We start from the raw sequence: 15,967 nt of genomic DNA on the forward strand, positions 1-15,967 counted from the left end.
GAAATTTTTTTAGAAACTAAACAGGACCTCAGTAGTTAATCCACCTACAACTGGGATCAGTAACCTGTCCATGCGAGCCAGCCAGCGAGAGAATCTAGAACCGCCTTTTTCTGGTTTCCAAAACCTCGCACGTGAACATACTCTAGTCTCTAGCCTCCTCCCTCCCCAATCCCCATCGAAGGATGCCGTTACCTAGGCCCACCTGCCATTGATTGTCTCCTAACGATTTGCATTAATGCACCGTTGGAGTATAGTGTGCCCTCAAAAATAGCTTCGCCATCAACTCCGCTTTACCTAAACTTGCCGTGAAATCCACCACACCACCCATGAGCTCAGCTGAGCAGTGAGCAGCTCGGAGCGCCAAGGGCCCTCGGCACGGCCCTGTCGCATGGCGAGCGTGCGCTGCAAGCGAGCGAGCGAGCGAGCGTTGGCGTGGCCGCTCATCCGCGGCGGACGGAGCACCACCACCGCCGCCGTCTCCTGTAGCAGAAAAGGTCAACATCTTTGTACCGTCCCTCTCCCCACCAGGGTTAACAATTTCGGCGAAATTTCGCCGAAATTTCGGAAAATTTTTCGTTTCCGCTAGTTACCGGGATCCGAAATTTCGGTATTTTTCGGTATATTTCGTTTTCAAATTCAAAATTCAATAAATTTCGACCGAAATTCAACGAAATTCGCCGAAATTTACCGAAATTTCGAAACGGAATTCCGTTTCTGCTAAACACCGAGATTTGACCGGAAAACGAAATGGTTAACCCTGCTCCCCACGGAGTGCGCTGTGCTGCCGGTAAACAAGCGAGTGCGTGCGTGAGCTGGGTCTGGGTGATTAGAAAAAGGGGGAGCGCCTTTTGCCAATCTCAAAACAGGAGGGAGGGGAGGGGACGGTGAGCTTGCCCGGACTCGGTCTGCGGGCCGCGCGGTCTCCCACCATTATCCCTCGCGCGCGTCTCACCGGTCTCCGCCCTTTCTACCTCGGCTGTCCCGTTGCGTGCGGCGCGGTTCTTGGGCGACGGGGGCACCATGCCTGGCTGAGCGGGGTGTGGGTGGCTGCGAGCTTGAGGGGGAGGGGGAGAATGCTCCCCGGCCACTAGTACTAGCCTCCGCCGCCGTAAGCTCAGGGGGAGGGGGTCGCCGGAGGGGGAGGGGGAAGGGAAGAATCCCAGTTCCTTCAAGTTCTTGGTTGGATGCAGGTATGTGCTGCTATGTTGCCGCCCTACCTGCTCGCTTATTCAGACGCAATACGTTGTGATTTCAGTGGGCTAGCAGGTTCTCGTGAAAATTAGATGAGTTTAGGGGGGCACGATTTCTAAATATAGCAGTTCTTGCCGCTGTTTTTTCCGCTCGCTCCTACTGTGCTTTCGTGTAGCTCGCGAGCTACACGAAGGTGCCGTGTGAGCTTGTCCGCGAAGTCAGCAGCTCTGTTTGCAATCCAGAAAAATTAGGATGGCCTCGACGGTTTGGAAGGTGTTGAAGAACATGTCAAAAATTGCAATCCAAGACTGTGCAGAGCTGTTTTGTCGTCTTCTCCCCCCAATCCTTTTGTTTTTGGTGTTCTTGGTGTTCCTTCCGGGCCATGAGAATGAAAACTTTGGTTTACCTCCCATCTCCCTGTCTAGTAGCAGCTAATGTACAAGCTGGTCTGCCATAGTTTTTGCAGTGAACACTATTAGGCTGGTTGTTGAAGGCAACCAATCTGTGTCAGCTGGGAATTTGGGGGAAAGTGGCCAGCCCTGTATTATACTATTCCCCAATTGTTTAGAAACAATCCCTATCATCTTAAGATTGCAGAATTGTACTTTTGTAGCGAACAAAGTTGGTAGGTTTCTTCTTTACGACTTTCTAGTCTGAACTCTGAAATATCTTTTGCCATACCAAAACTAAAGTTTATCTTTGCTTGGGTGAGACTCACACTTGCCTTCTGTTCAGCGAAGCGAAGCGCAGGCTAGGAAGGCATCCCTCGCTGAGTCTGTGCTAGCAGCCATCTCCGAGCTCATGTCGTCGGCGGCAGCTGTCGATGCTGACCAGGAGAACTTCATGGACGTGGGCAGCCACCTCCACCATGCGGCAGTCCCGGGCACGATGGATCTGCAGAAGGCACAAAATTCGCCGACCAACACGCTACACATAATGGAGTATCTGGCTGCCAATGTGGACCTCGCTAAGGACCTCATCGCAAGGTGCAGTGCTGTGGCACAGCGGCTCATGGATGACGACCTCCTGGGCATAACCGAGGACCTGGACAATGTCATAAAGAATATAAGCAATGAACTCAACAGGATACCTGTGTCAACATTTGCGAGCAGCAGGTTTGCAGAACCAGCGGTCAGTGGACACCTTCAGGTTGTCAGGGACCGGCATGATCTATACGATCAGCGTTCCTGTGATGGCTACTCAGAAGGTGATATGTCAATGGTTGTGGCCATGGAGAGGCCCAGAAGAAGAACACTGCACAATAGTGACATGCCAAGATTGGTAGACTTCCTGCAGGGGATGTACCAGGAGTCGCATGAGTTTGGTGGTCAATCATTCAGTTCCCTCCCTGAAGTCGCAGAATATGTCGAGCCATTATATGATTCTTTCTTCTGTCCGCTGACGAACAAGGTCATGGTTGATCCAGTAACGACAGAGAGTGGCGTGACTTATGATAGGAGAGCCATTGAGGATTACTTTGACAAGTTTACAGATGGCTCTGAACCTGTAATATGTCCTGTTACAAAGATGGCAATGCAGAGCAAGACACTAAGGAGCAATGTGCCACTGAAGAGCACGATTGCAGAATGGATTACAAGGAATGAAGCGACACGGGTCAGGATCGCACGTACCGCACTCTCTATGGCAACCACAGAGGCGATGGTGCTCGAGGCCATACATGAGCTGAAGGTGCTGGCCAGGCTGAGGAGAAAGAACAGGGATCAGATGCACAAGATTGGCATCACCAAGTTCCTAGCACGGCTTCTGGACCACAAGGATGGACTTATCCGATGCGACTCCCTGGACCTCCTCAGCCTGTTGGTTGAGGATGATGCAGGAAAGGTGTGTCAGATGTTTCAACCTTTGCCATCTTTTGATCTTTCCTTCAATCCTTGCGAATCATTATGCTATTGTTGTACTGAAACTGATGCTAAACTGCCGTTTAAACTCCTAATTTGACTCAAATTTATTTTCATGACATACAGGAAATCATTGCAAAAACCAGAGCAGTTTCAAGGACTATAAAGCTGCTTTCTAGCAGTAGCACTGATGAAAGGCATGCAGCTATCTCTTTCTTAGTAGAGCTTTCGAAATCAGAGTTACTGTTGGAGAACATTGGATCAACTGCTGGAAGCATACTGATTCTCACCACAATGAAGTTCAACAGCTCAGATGATCCTGTTGCTGCTGAGAAGGCTGGAGAGGTCCTAAAGAACCTGGAGAAATGCCCAAAGAATATCAAGTACATGGCCGAAAGTGGCTACTTGGATCCTTTGCAAAGGCACCTAGTTGAAGGTAAGATTTAGCCTGTCTACAACGAGGGGGGTTCGCGCATTACTTTCTTTTGTGTGTTAAGCTAACATATGCTACTAGTTTGTGAACAATTACTTTCGGCCTGAGTTGAAAAATGACACTTTCAGCTGGTCAAAACCATGGATACTTCAAAACTTCAGTGCATAAAATTTCTTTAATTTGCATCACATTTCTGAAAACTTACCATTTGAGTACAGTGGGAGTCGTCTTTCCTTTGGTAATTTGAAGTTTGAATTAATGTGTCAACAAAGTTGTGCAGATTAGTTTGATATGTAGCAAAATTATGACTTATGCTACTAGTTCGTGAAATGCTGAGTTGAAAGTGCCACTTCCAACCTGTCAAAACCATGCATACTTCAATTCAGTACATCAATTTTCTTTAATTTTCATCACATTTCTGAAAATTTACCATTTGAGTACAGCGGGAGTCTTTCCTTTGGATGTTTGAAGTTTGAATTAATGTGTGAACAAAGTTGTGCAGATTATTTTGATATGTTGCAAAATTAGGACATCTTTCTTTTGTGACTGTTCACACATTCTGTTTCCTTTTTTACTTGATACATTCAACCTGATACGTGATAAAGCACCGCTTGGAACGTGCTTTTTCATAGGAATCATATGGAAAATTACTATGTTCTTGCGAATCACACCTTGACATTGCCATGAGCTGACATGAACTACTAAACAGGGTCAGAAGATGTGCAGATGGAAATGGTGAGCTACCTCGGGGAGCTAATTCAGAAGCAGGAGATGACCATCAACATTGCCGGGAGCGCATCAGAGATCCTCATCAAGATGGTGCGCAGAGGCAATAACGCAATTTGCAAGGCAGCGCTGGACGTCCTGGTACAGATCTCCTCCCACCACCCCAACGGCAAGACACTCGTGGACGCAGGTGCTGTCCCTGTCATGGTCGAGGAGCTCTTCATCCGAAAGATTGATGATGAACCCATGGGCTCTAAAACGGAGGCTGCCGCCGTGCTAGCCAACATTGTTGAGTCAGGCTTGGATCCTGAGGCCATCGTCGTCAACAAGGAAGGCCACGTCATCACGTCCAAGTACTCGGTGTACAACTTTGCTCACATGCTCAAATGCTCCATGCCTGACACCCTCAACCTCAGCATTGTGCGCGTGCTGCTCGCCCTCACCACACTCCCCAAACCTCTCGCCACGGTGGTCTCGGTCATGAAGGAGCAGGACAGCAGCCAGACTGTGATTGAGCTTATGGGCTCGCTCTCGGAGTCGCTTGGCATCGCTGCAACGAGGTTGCTCATCGCATTGTCCCCGCAGATGGGGCATACCATTGCCGAGAAGCTCTGCAAGGCCCCGGGGCAGCCAGGTAAGCTTGTCAAGAGCATCGGCCTTCACGGCCGGATCACCGAGCGGCACGCCATGTCGGCAATACTCCTGGCGAAGCTGCCGTACCAGCACATTGCTCTGAATCTGGCGTTGCTCAACCGTGGCGCCGTGACGACCGTGCTGGCCAAAATAGACGAGATGCAGCGCGGTGAAACGAGGGCAAGCCGCTACGCGAAGGCATACATGGAGGGCCTCGTTGGTGTGCTTGTTCGGCTAACAACAACACTGTATGACCCGGACGTGCTCCTTGCAGCCATGGATCACAACCTCACATCGGTGCTCACTGACCTCCTTGTGCGGTCGGTGGGCAGCGACGAGGTGCAGCGGCTCGCCGCGGTCGGCCTGGAGAACCTCAGCAGCCAGTCGCCCAACCTCTCTCAGCCCCCAACCGAGGAGCGGCGCCCGAAGAAGAAGAACATCCTTCGGCGCCTGCGCGAGGCGCACGCCGGGCGGGTGCATGACAACCGGAGGCCGCCGGCACACAGCCGGGTCTGCCCGGTGCACCGCGGCGTGTGCTCCCCGTCCACCACGTTCTGCCTGGTGGAGGCCGGCGCGGTGGAAGGCCTTCTGTGCGTCCTGGAGAGCAACGAGAACGGGCGCGTGGTGGAGGCCGCCCTCGGCGCGCTCTGCGCTCTGATGGACGACGCGGTGGACGTGACGAGCGGCGTGGCCGTGCTCGCGGAGCACGACGCGGCGCGGCACGTGCTGCGGGCGCTGCGGCAGCACCGCGATGGGCCCGGGTGCGGGACGGTGGCGCGGAGGTGCTTCTGGGCAGTGGAGAGGTTCCTGGCGCACGGCGGTGAGCGGTGCGTGAGGGAGGTGACCAGCGACCGGGCGCTGCCGAGCCTGCTGGTGAGCGCCTTCCACAAGGGCGACGCCGCCACCAAGCAGGCAGCCGAGAGCGTGCTCCGGTGCCTCCACCGCATGCCGGACTACTCCGCCACCTACGAATCCGTCGAACTGTAAACCAACACTTCAATGCTCGCATTTGTGTATCTCTTCTTCTAGCCTCCTTTTCTTCGAGCTTTTCTTCCTGCCTTTCTTGGCTTGTGTGTAACAGGGGTTGATGCATTGTTTGGTGTAGCTAAAGGAAAAATAGAAAAGGTAAAAAACTGGGGATGCGATGTTCATGTAATGTAAGTATAACTACAGGTTATAGCAGGGGAAGATAGTCTTTTGGTTATTGTCTGTATGCGGTATGCCTATCACTTGATGAAGTGTGTTCAGTAGATTTTGGTCAATGGTTTTACAAGCCTCTCTGGCTAATTGATGCTGTTCTGCTGCTAATTGGAGCTTTTGCTTGCCAATTAAAAGAACAGAACAAAGTTTTACATCAGCCGAAATGTGGAATCCCGTAGTGTAGATTGAGAAATGAGAAGCCATTGTGCCAGCGTTTTTGTTTGGGCCTCGATAGTGGTCGGGGCCCAAAACCAACTCCTACCAAATGGTTCCAAAATGAGCATAGTTCCCATGGTAGCGATATTCTTTTCTAGTGACAGACAACAGGAGAAAATAGCAAGAGAATGACATTTGACAACTTCTCCATCCAATCCAAATTATAATTCGTTTGACTTTTTTTACCCAAGTTAACCACTCGTTTTACTCAAAAATTTATGTAAAATTACTTCTTTGTTGTGGTTTGCTTTATTAATAAAAGTTATTTAAAAATAACTTATATATTTGTATAATTGTTTTTAAATAAGACAAGTGGTTAAATTTGGGTTAAGAAAAAAACAAATTATAGTTTGGAACCGAAGGAGTAGCTAAGATGGAAGGTGATGTTTGGTTGAGATGTAACCCAAATTTTTCATTTGTACTCTCAAACGTCATATATTTAGAAATGGAGATATTAAATTATGTTAGAACCTTTAGGATCTCTAGGAATAGATTGAGTTGGTACTTTCTTTTCTATTGGATAAAACAGGGGTTGTTGAATACATGAACTAGAGAGAGCAGAAGGAAAGAGCAGAGACACTAACCATCGGCTGTGGAAGTAGAGGATGAAAGTCGTCGGTGTAGGTGAAGATCGTCGCTGCAGTGCAGTGCAGTGCAGTGGCGACCGGCGATGAGGCGCAGTGGCGACCGGCGATGAGGCGCAGTGACGGTGGTGATAGGGGTCATCCCTCAGTACAGCGCCCTTCGTGATCGGATCGATACCCGCGTAGATGAGGTCTCAGCAAACGTTGGTTTGCGTGCCCTCCTCAACAGGGTTCTTATAGTTGTGGCGCTGACAGAAGGGGCCCACTACCTTAATGATGATTAGTGCCCCCGATCAGGGCGTGATTAGGGGAAGTTGGACTTGGTCCCTTGACCAAGTCTTGGAGATCAATCCAACATTCTCCCCCTTGATCTCAACTTTGTACTTTAAACTATTCAACTTGGACTTAACTTCTTTTCTTTTCTTTACTTGCTTTGCTTTCGGTCCTCATCTCATTGCAGATCGGTACGTAGGGCGTGCTTCGTCATGACAGTTATCACTTACCATCAGATAAACAGCCACAATGCACCTTTCTGTATTGAAACAAGACCTTAACCTTTCTTTGGGCCCTTTAGAAATCCAGAAATCATAGGCCTCCCGTAAAACCCATGTCGACTTGGGCGGTAGGCCTTTTGGTAAGCGGATCCGCAAACACTTGTTTGATACTTTGGTGCTCCATGATTTCATATGATTCTGGATTTTCTCCTTTGCAACATATAAGTCATTGTCAATGTGTTTGGCAGCACACTTGACATGTTGCCATAGGAGTGAAAAAATATTCGAATGGTATACTGCTGTTGTCTATCATTATCAATTCCGGGTAAAGGTTTCATCAACCATTTTGTCTGTCCTGTAGCCTCATATCATGCTAAACTTTGGGTACACGACCCACGGTATCACAACTATTTTGCTTAAGAGCTTTTCCACAATAAAACTCCAAGCGCGAGTGTTAGCTACTACTGTGGGCTTCACTAAACAACTCGCCAAAACTTAATTCCTTTTGCTCACAACCTTTTGAGAGCACATGTTCCTTTCTTACTTAGCATGAGGCTGACAATACTTTGCAAAATTGCAAAACATTCTATAACTCCATTCCAGTGATCTATTGCTGGACTGGACTTCTGCCAAAATGTCCCGGATACTTGCACTATGTCAGGATAAATTCTTTTGAGCACTAATTTTGCTTCCAACAGCTAAAGCACATGGAACCTTTTTCTTTTGATCGATCATATAACGGTTCCTGGAATTCTGAAAGTTCCAAAACTATTACCCTTGACAATAGGACAGGCGTAGGCTTACTCGCATACATACTATATATCTTTCAGAACTCTTTTCTAAGTATGCTCTCTGCGATAATCCTTAATACCCCCTTTACTTTTATCCCAGTGAATTTTTATTTCTAGAGCGAATGATTTTTCACCGAGATTATTTTATCAAAACTAGAGGTCATAATAACCTTCTTTAAACTTTGTAGGAAAATAATTTCCCATCTTCAAACTTTGCATATTTGCAATTTGTCGTCTTGACCTTTAATTAAAACCCAAAACTTTCTTTGTTCTCATAAAACTTTAGATACCACTATGCTGATTTCATCAGATGGTATTCGGATGTTCTTTTCTTTCCACAACAAAACCATTTGGTTATGTCATGTATATACTCTTTCTCGTACAAATCTTCATTGGAAGATATTTCACCAACATCCATTTGATGCAATTCTAAAAGTAGTATGCACCAATGTCTCCAGGATTCTAAAAGAATTCTTTCATGAGATTGTACAAAAAATGTCTCATTAGAACTTATCCTTTGTCTTTGCATAAATCTTTTTGCCATAAGTCGTACTTAGCGACTTTCCATGTTCACTCTAAAGTCACATTTAATCTTGTAGACCCATTATAGCCTACTGTCTTGGCTCTGTTAGTAACTTATTTTATGTTCCAAAATAAATTTGAAACTTCTAGGTCTCATGACATCTTTTATGGCTTCTTGCCACCTCGATGAATGAGACACCTCAATTTCTGTCATTCAATCAACACCTCAACATATGACGAGACAATTGTAGTGCTTGAATCATAGGAGTGGACATACAGTCTCACTTCTCTTCAAGCCTTAGTTCTTTGCATACTTACTCCCCCAGATTATCCCATCTATTGTAAAGATGGAATATCTTCGAGCTTTTGTTTGGGTTTGTTCTTTACAAGCCTCAAAGGGTGCTTTAAGCACCACCTTGCTTTAAGCACCACCTTTTCTTTCGGATGTTTTGAGAAGGGTGCTATAAGCACCACCTTTTCTTTCGAATGTTTTGAGGCTCAACTTTCTTTTCTTCTTATTTAGAGCTGAAAAACTCTAAAAATCTTGCTTATTTTTATGGTTGGGATATCAACATTATGACCGTTGTACTCCCTTTTTTGGTCGGTCATATTCACTTTAATAGATCATCTTTGCTTTTAAAAATGCATCACATTTAACTTTGCGGGGAAATTCTCTCTAAATTTTAATCTTTCTTGTCTTTCTAATCTTTCTCCCCCTCGAAATATGGCACAAACTTTGCTGCCATAATTTCGAAACTATTTTTAACACTTGTGAACGAGGAGCATTTCATTACTAGAATTTTATTCATATGACCAAGTCATACAAAATAATGGGAGTACCATTTCCTCGTTCCTTTTTCAAGAGCTCCTCAGAGTTCTTGATTTGTTGCACTTTCAAGAACTCATCAAGTTCTTCATTTTGCTATACTTTTGCAAGTCATGCTTGCAATCTTGGTTCGCATACAACTTTCTTTTTGTCCTTCGATTCTTTTCAAGTCACTATCCAACATGCCACTATAGTAGTGCATGAGAATTGTTGGTATAACTTTAAAAGCTCCCCCAGACTTCTTTACTTTTATGTGATACTCAAGTAGCACATGATCCATCACAACTTTTCCTGTCATGCAGGATATAAGTGACGAAAACTTTTCCGACATGCGGTATAAAACTTCAAAGTCATTTGCAACGCATGTTTAATTCAACGTTGGTCAAATTGAACGTGCGTCAAACTCATTTCAACCATTATCTTTACTGTTGAAGGACAAGATAACACTTTATAGAGATAAAATTTTGGTCACAATGACTAAAACATGCACATATACTTTCTTTTCTGATTAAATCTTCTCGTTGGTTCCAATTTAATCAAAAATTTTAACGAATTACAATATTCGCAAAACTTTAGTGAGAGAAACCAAAACCTTTTCAAAAACAGTTGCATCTCTTTTCCATATCAACTAAAAATCATAATGGAATAAGCACTTTTCTTTCTTAACCTCAAGCTGAGTAACCTCAAAGCTTTATCTGTAGCGTTGATCGGAATCAACTTTTGTCTGTCAATTTCTCTCTACTTGGGAAGAATTGTATGTCTTAATTTAACGTTGGTCAAAATTAAAACATACAACTTTCCTTTACTTTCAATTCTATATCACCGTTGGGCAGAAATAGAACACATGACTAGAATAAAAATTATAATATTGCCATCATCAACTTTGGTCAGAAAATGACAACATCATATTAAACTTTAAATTTCTTTTCTTTTAAGAGCAAACTAATGCTTAACTTGACACTTACAATGGCAAAAAGGTGCCAAAACATCCTTTCTTTGACATACAACAGCGGAAGCTTTTCTTAACCTTAAACTTAAAGGCTCATTTTTTTCCCACAGGGAAAAACTCATCTGAGTTTATCTTTCTTTATTGCAGCGGAAAACTTTTTCTTTCTTTCATAAGTTTTTCTTTGTTTTTCTCTATTCTCTGAAAATGGATGCAAAAAAGTCAAAGAATTAACTTTAAACTTAAAATCACAATAAAATTATAATATTGTTATCATCAACGTTGGTCAGAAAATAACAATATCATAATTAACTTTAAACCAATATCTTTCTTCTCCTCTATTTAAATTTTCCCGTTGGTTCCAATTTAAATGGAGGATGAAACTTTTACTTTACAGCGAAGACTTTTGGAAAACTCTATATTCAGAAGCATTTATATACTCTTTTATTCTCTAAATAATTACATGTTGGTTCAAAATTGAATGGAGAACAAAACTATAATCAGCATTATCAAAATATCCTTAAAAAAAACTTCTGGAAAAAAAAATGAAACTCTGTACTTTGCTTTCAGCCCAGTGGCCAAAACACAGAGCTTGGCTCGGCCCGTTCTACCCCCGCTGGCGCGGCCCAAAACCAGCAAAATGGGCCCGCGTGCAGCCCACACGCGCTCGCGCAGCCCAGTCTTCTCGCGCGCATCCGGCCCAGTAGCCGAAACCGGCCTGAGGCCTGCTCAGGCGCGCGGCGCACCCGCGTCCCAGGCCACAACCTGGGTCTGGGCCAGGCATTCGGCCTCCGCGCAATCCCCTCTTGGGCCGAAAGCAGCCCGTGAGGCGCTCGGTCGACGCTGGCCGTCGGATCGAATCCGACGGCCGTCCGCGGTTCTCGCCCGATCAAAACCGCCAGCCGAGCGGTTCCTCTCCAAAACCCTAGGTTCATTCGACCATCCTCTTCCCGAGTCCGAGCCCGGCGCCGCCGCCGCCGGCAGCTCTCGCCGGCCCACAGCTGGTTCTGGTCTCCGGCCGGCGGCCAGCGGCCCTTCTACTTCATTCCTCCCCTGTCTTGCTGCTCAAACCGACACGGTGGCAGCGGGGTGGCCTGGCCCGTCCCGGCGGCTCCGGCGGCTCGCCGGCGACGGTGAGGAGCAGCGCCGCCGGTGCATGGCCGCGGTCCCTTTTCCTCTCTGTTTTCTTGGCCTCCCCTTCTTCCTCTTGCTTTTGCGCCGCACAGAGGCAAGCATGGAGCGGTGACCGCCCATGGCGGCCGGAGGAAAATGGTGGCGCCGCCGCCGGTCCCCTCGCCGGTGCGCGTGCTCGCCCTTGGCTGAGCATGCCGCCGTCGAGCGGACTGGGCGACGGTGCCTTGAGGACCGAGTTCGCGGAAGAGGCACGCGCGGCGGCGTGATGTTCACGGCCGGTGGCTCGTCTTTTCTTTGCCATACGGCGTCAAGCGACGCCGTCGGTGATGGTGACGGCGGTGAGGTGAGCCCCAGGTAGGATCCCCCTCCTCGCCATCCTTTCTCTGACCTAGGGTTAGGGTTACACTTTGCTTTTTCGATTCGAGATCGATTTGTTCTCTTTTCTCTGATTTTTCGATTCGTGGACGAATCCTGCTTTTCCCATCTCGATCTACTCACTAGATCGGCTCTGGTACCAATGTTAGAACCTTTAGGATCTCTAGGAATAGATTGAGTTGGTACTTTCTTTTCTATTGGATAAAACAGGGGTTGTTGAATACATGAACTAGAGATAGCAGAAGGAAAGAGCAGAGACACTAACCATCGGCTGTGGAAGTAGAGGATGAAAGTCATCGGTGTAGGTGAAGATCGTCGCTGCAGTGCAGTGCAGTGGCGACCGGCGATGAGGCGCAGTGACGGTGGTGATAGGGGTCATCCCTCAGTACAGCGCCCTTCGTGATCGGATCGATACCCGCGTAGATGAGGTCTCAGCAAACGTTGGTTTGCGTGCCCTCCTCAACAGGGTTCTTATAGTTGTGGCGCTGACAGAAGGGGCCCACTACCTTAATGATGATTAGTGCCCCCGATCAGGGCGTGATTAGGGGAAGTTGGACTTGGTCCCTTGACCAAGTCTTGGAGATCAATCCAACAAATTCTACCAGTGATTCGTTTGATAAAAAATGTAATGTAAAGACTAAACCAATTTCAACAAAGCTGCGAGCCTCAAATTATTTGCTAACCATGTTGCAAAGATCATGAGCGGATTACCCTTCCATGTTCAGAAGAAATCCTGGCGACATGAACGACAGTAAACCTGGGCTAGCTCTCCCGAAGCTGTGCAAAACAAGTTGGCAGCGTGCTGGCGAGCTAGCATCGGAAGTCCTGGCGGCATGTAAAGACCTGGATCTTTTGCAGCGCGGGAGCAGAGGACCGGAGGCAGAGGAGAGAGAGAGAGAGGAGGGAGAGCGACGGCGGAGCCCCCGCGAGGCCGACACCTGAAAGCCGGGCGCGGGCGACGACGTCACGCGGCGAGCGCCCCAGGTCCAATCACGGCGACACGCCCCGGGGCCGGCGTCACGCCGGAATAATTGAGCCGGGCCGAGCCAGCGACCGAAGGCCCTCCTTTTTCGCTCGTGCGAGACGGACGATTCGCTCCCGGAGCCCAAGACGACGCGACGTGGTACGGAGATTCATCAGGTGTCGGGGCGGCCGCGGCGACGGCGACGGGACGGGGGCGAGGCCCCGGCTGTTGGTCGATTCTCAACTACTACCTCCGTCTTAAAATATAAATATTTATCAAATTCTGTAATTCACATTTAACCATTCATTTATTCAAAAAAATTATAAAAAAATTATTTATTTTATTATGACATATTTTATTATCATAATTGTTTTTATATGTTTATAAATTTTTTAAATAAAATGAATGATCAAATATGGTCAGCAAAAATCAACAATATGGGAGTACGTCTGCTGGGCCGTTTCGCCGTCGCCAGGAGAGGAGATGAGCTGAGATGAGGGAGGCAGCGCGTCGCCATTAAGCTTCGCTGATGATGATGGTGTTTTTGTTTTGTTTTGCGGCATGCGCTGTTCATGTGTACGTAAGTGAGGAGGTGACTGACGCACAAACACGAGAGGATCGATCTTTTGCTACCAAAGGAGGCGCTGGTTGTGCTAGAATACCAGCGCGCCTTTTCTAGTCTCCGCATGAAAAACCAAATAAAGTCTATTTGTAAAATTTTTTAGTGATAGGTGTAACTTTTTGCGACGAATCTAATGATGGTAATTAATCGATGATTTACTACAGTAATACTATAGTAACTGTCCTCTAAATCGCACAGTCAAAGGCCTCATTAGATTCTTTAGGTTACTAGCGCGGGGTTCTGAAGTTGGTTTTGTAAACTGGCTTGGTTTGACACCGTAATTAGCGGTCAAAGTGTCACTATTCACTAGCACGCTACAAACCAAACGAGACCAGAGAGCGGCGAGGTGGGTGGGGCCCGTGGTAGTGGAGAGAGAAGAGAGTGTAGCGGTGGAGGGGCCGAACGCTGGATATCCAGGTCTCCTGTAGCAATAGGAAGGATTGAGATTCTGATACACGTGCGCGGTGCGGGAGTCTCCCCTCTATCACTCTCTTTGTTGGGCTGGAGCTAGAGCTGGTGGCTGGAGTGGTGTGAGAGAAAAATACTATTAGCTGGTTGGTAACTAGAAACTGGTGTTGAAGTGGTGTGAGCAGAAAATACTGTTGGACTGGAGACTGCGGGAGCTACCGAACATATATTTCCACTTCAGGCCTAGATCCAGGTGCGCGGTGTGGATAGCCTAACACCGAAACAGCTGCGAACGCGCCACACGAACTGACAAAAAAAAAAGAGTACGCGCCACATGAGCGGACAAAAGAAAAAAAAATAATACAAATATATCAGAGCTAGGTTTCGATCTTGGGGGACCTGTGGGTTATGGGCCCATCACGCTTCCGCTGCGCCGCTCTGATGGCGATGACAACGATCTGAATGTTTGTTATTCATACAATACGGATTTCATACAACTCCAAAGCATGCAAGTCGCAGAAAGAGCTTGGCGAGTGTCAGTGCGCGCGCTCGAGCTCATGGTGTCCTGCTATTGATGCGTGTACAGGTAAAAGAATATGAATACGGATTGCTGTGGAGAAGACTAGAGTGATTAATTAGTTTGGCACGGAGGCGACTAGGCGAGCACGAGCGGCGCCATGATCCATCCATGGCAAACTCGCCGGGACTCGGGGGCTAGACGCGCCCAGCGCGGTGTCGACACGCGCGCCACCCTCCGTGGCAGGCAGCCGCGGCCCATTTTGTTCCCCAGCTTCTCCTTTATTTCTCGACGACGAGTGATGAGTAATAAGCGGACGGCCGGATCTCTGAGTGATTAATTCGTGCTGAAACCACAGGCGCATCCCCGGTGAAGGGGACCAGTCGATCGGAGGCGTTCGTTTTGTCAGCTTCTGACGACAGTGGGGAGATCGATATCTAGACGTGCTCATGGTGCCGGCCGGGGCGCGATTAGACGCGGTGAAGCGATCTGACGTCGCCACTACGCTAGCTGCGCGTGCCAGCATCATTGCGATGAGGGGTCTGGTCTGTCCAAGTAGCTGCATTATTTTGCTGAGGTTTGTGGTGGTAATTAATGACCAGCTAGCTAGCACGAGTGAAATAAATCTGCAGACTAAACTGAATAACCCTTGAAATGGAGCCTGGATTCTGAAACAAACAAACACACATCCTCTTCATCCATTCCAAACAAGCTAAGTACTCATCATACATGCATGTGTGCCTAGCCTGCTCACATCACCAGACGACGACGCGCGCGGCTGTGGATGAGGAACACGGTTCCCATCTGCAGAGGTGCATATATATTCTCCTTATCCAAAGGGAGGGGGGAAATAATAATAAAAAGAAAAGGAAAACAATTCGAGAGCTTGTGGCCAAGAACCACCCACTGGCTTTTCACCCTGCACCTTTTGGCAAATTAAAGATGCCATGCCTGCCGCCGTCGCTGCGTGAGCTCACCGGGAAAGAGATCATTCAGGCCGAGGCCGGGGAACGGAATGCCGTCCTCGACCGACGTAGCTAGCCTAACCTAGCTGCCTAGCCTGTACTAGCTAGGCAGTACGTGCTCCATATCTCATCGATCGGCCGGCATCGTCGTACGTCGTCTCTATCCGCTAGTAGCTTGCTCATCCCCTCCATCGATCCGATCGATTCCTACAAGTATAAATACCTTGATGGAACGCATGCAGCTATCATTCCTGACAGGCTTGGATCGTTGATCTGCACACAGAAACGGCTGGCTAGCTGCTCAGTCGTCGATGCCATATATATATACACCGCGGCCGGCGGCGGCGCCGCCCGCCGGCTGGCCGGCCCAGCTTGCTGTTGCTGACGATATTATTACTTGCTGCAGCAGGGTGCATGGCCTGCTCGCTCGATTGCGCCGAGGTGATGCATGCAGCCCCCTTCGGAGGCACATGAGGGCGATGCGAGACGCGGAGGAGCCGACACGATAACCCCGGACGCGACGTGGCGATGAGCATCGTCCATCAGCCAGTGGTGCGAGCG

At 47.8% G+C, this 15,967-nt stretch overlaps 1 protein-coding gene across 2 annotated transcripts; it reads left to right on the forward strand.

Moving 5' to 3' along the window:
* The first annotated feature begins 332 nt into the window (after window positions 1–332).
* LOC120703399 (putative U-box domain-containing protein 42) lies at window positions 333–6,104 on the forward strand. 2 transcript variants are annotated; one of them, XM_039987466.1, is made up of 4 exons: window positions 333–494; window positions 1,927–3,033; window positions 3,177–3,486; window positions 4,193–6,104. In XM_039987466.1, exons 2-4 carry the CDS (start codon window positions 1,993–1,995, stop codon window positions 5,827–5,829), a joined length of 2,988 nt encoding a protein of 995 aa, XP_039843400.1. In that variant the 5' UTR covers window positions 333–494; window positions 1,927–1,992; the 3' UTR covers window positions 5,830–6,104. The 2 variants fall into 2 exon arrangements, with proteins under 2 accessions (XP_039843400.1, XP_039843399.1); XM_039987465.1 differs by lacking the exon at window positions 333–494 and adding an exon at window positions 824–1,190.
* Window positions 6,105–15,967: the final 9,863 nt, after the last annotated feature.

The sequence above is a fragment of the Panicum virgatum genome, chromosome 4K (assembly GCF_016808335.1).
Source record: "Panicum virgatum strain AP13 chromosome 4K, P.virgatum_v5, whole genome shotgun sequence".
Classification (NCBI taxonomy): Eukaryota; Viridiplantae; Streptophyta; class Magnoliopsida; order Poales; family Poaceae; genus Panicum; species Panicum virgatum.

Coding starts and splice junctions, on each gene's coding strand:
- LOC120703399 (XM_039987465.1), top strand. Junction 3,034..3,176: donor TTGAGGATGATGCAGGAAAG/GTGTGTCAGATG, acceptor CATGACATACAG/GAAATCATTGCAAAAACCAG. Junction 3,487..4,192: donor GCAAAGGCACCTAGTTGAAG/GTAAGATTTAGC, acceptor ACTACTAAACAG/GGTCAGAAGATGTGCAGATG.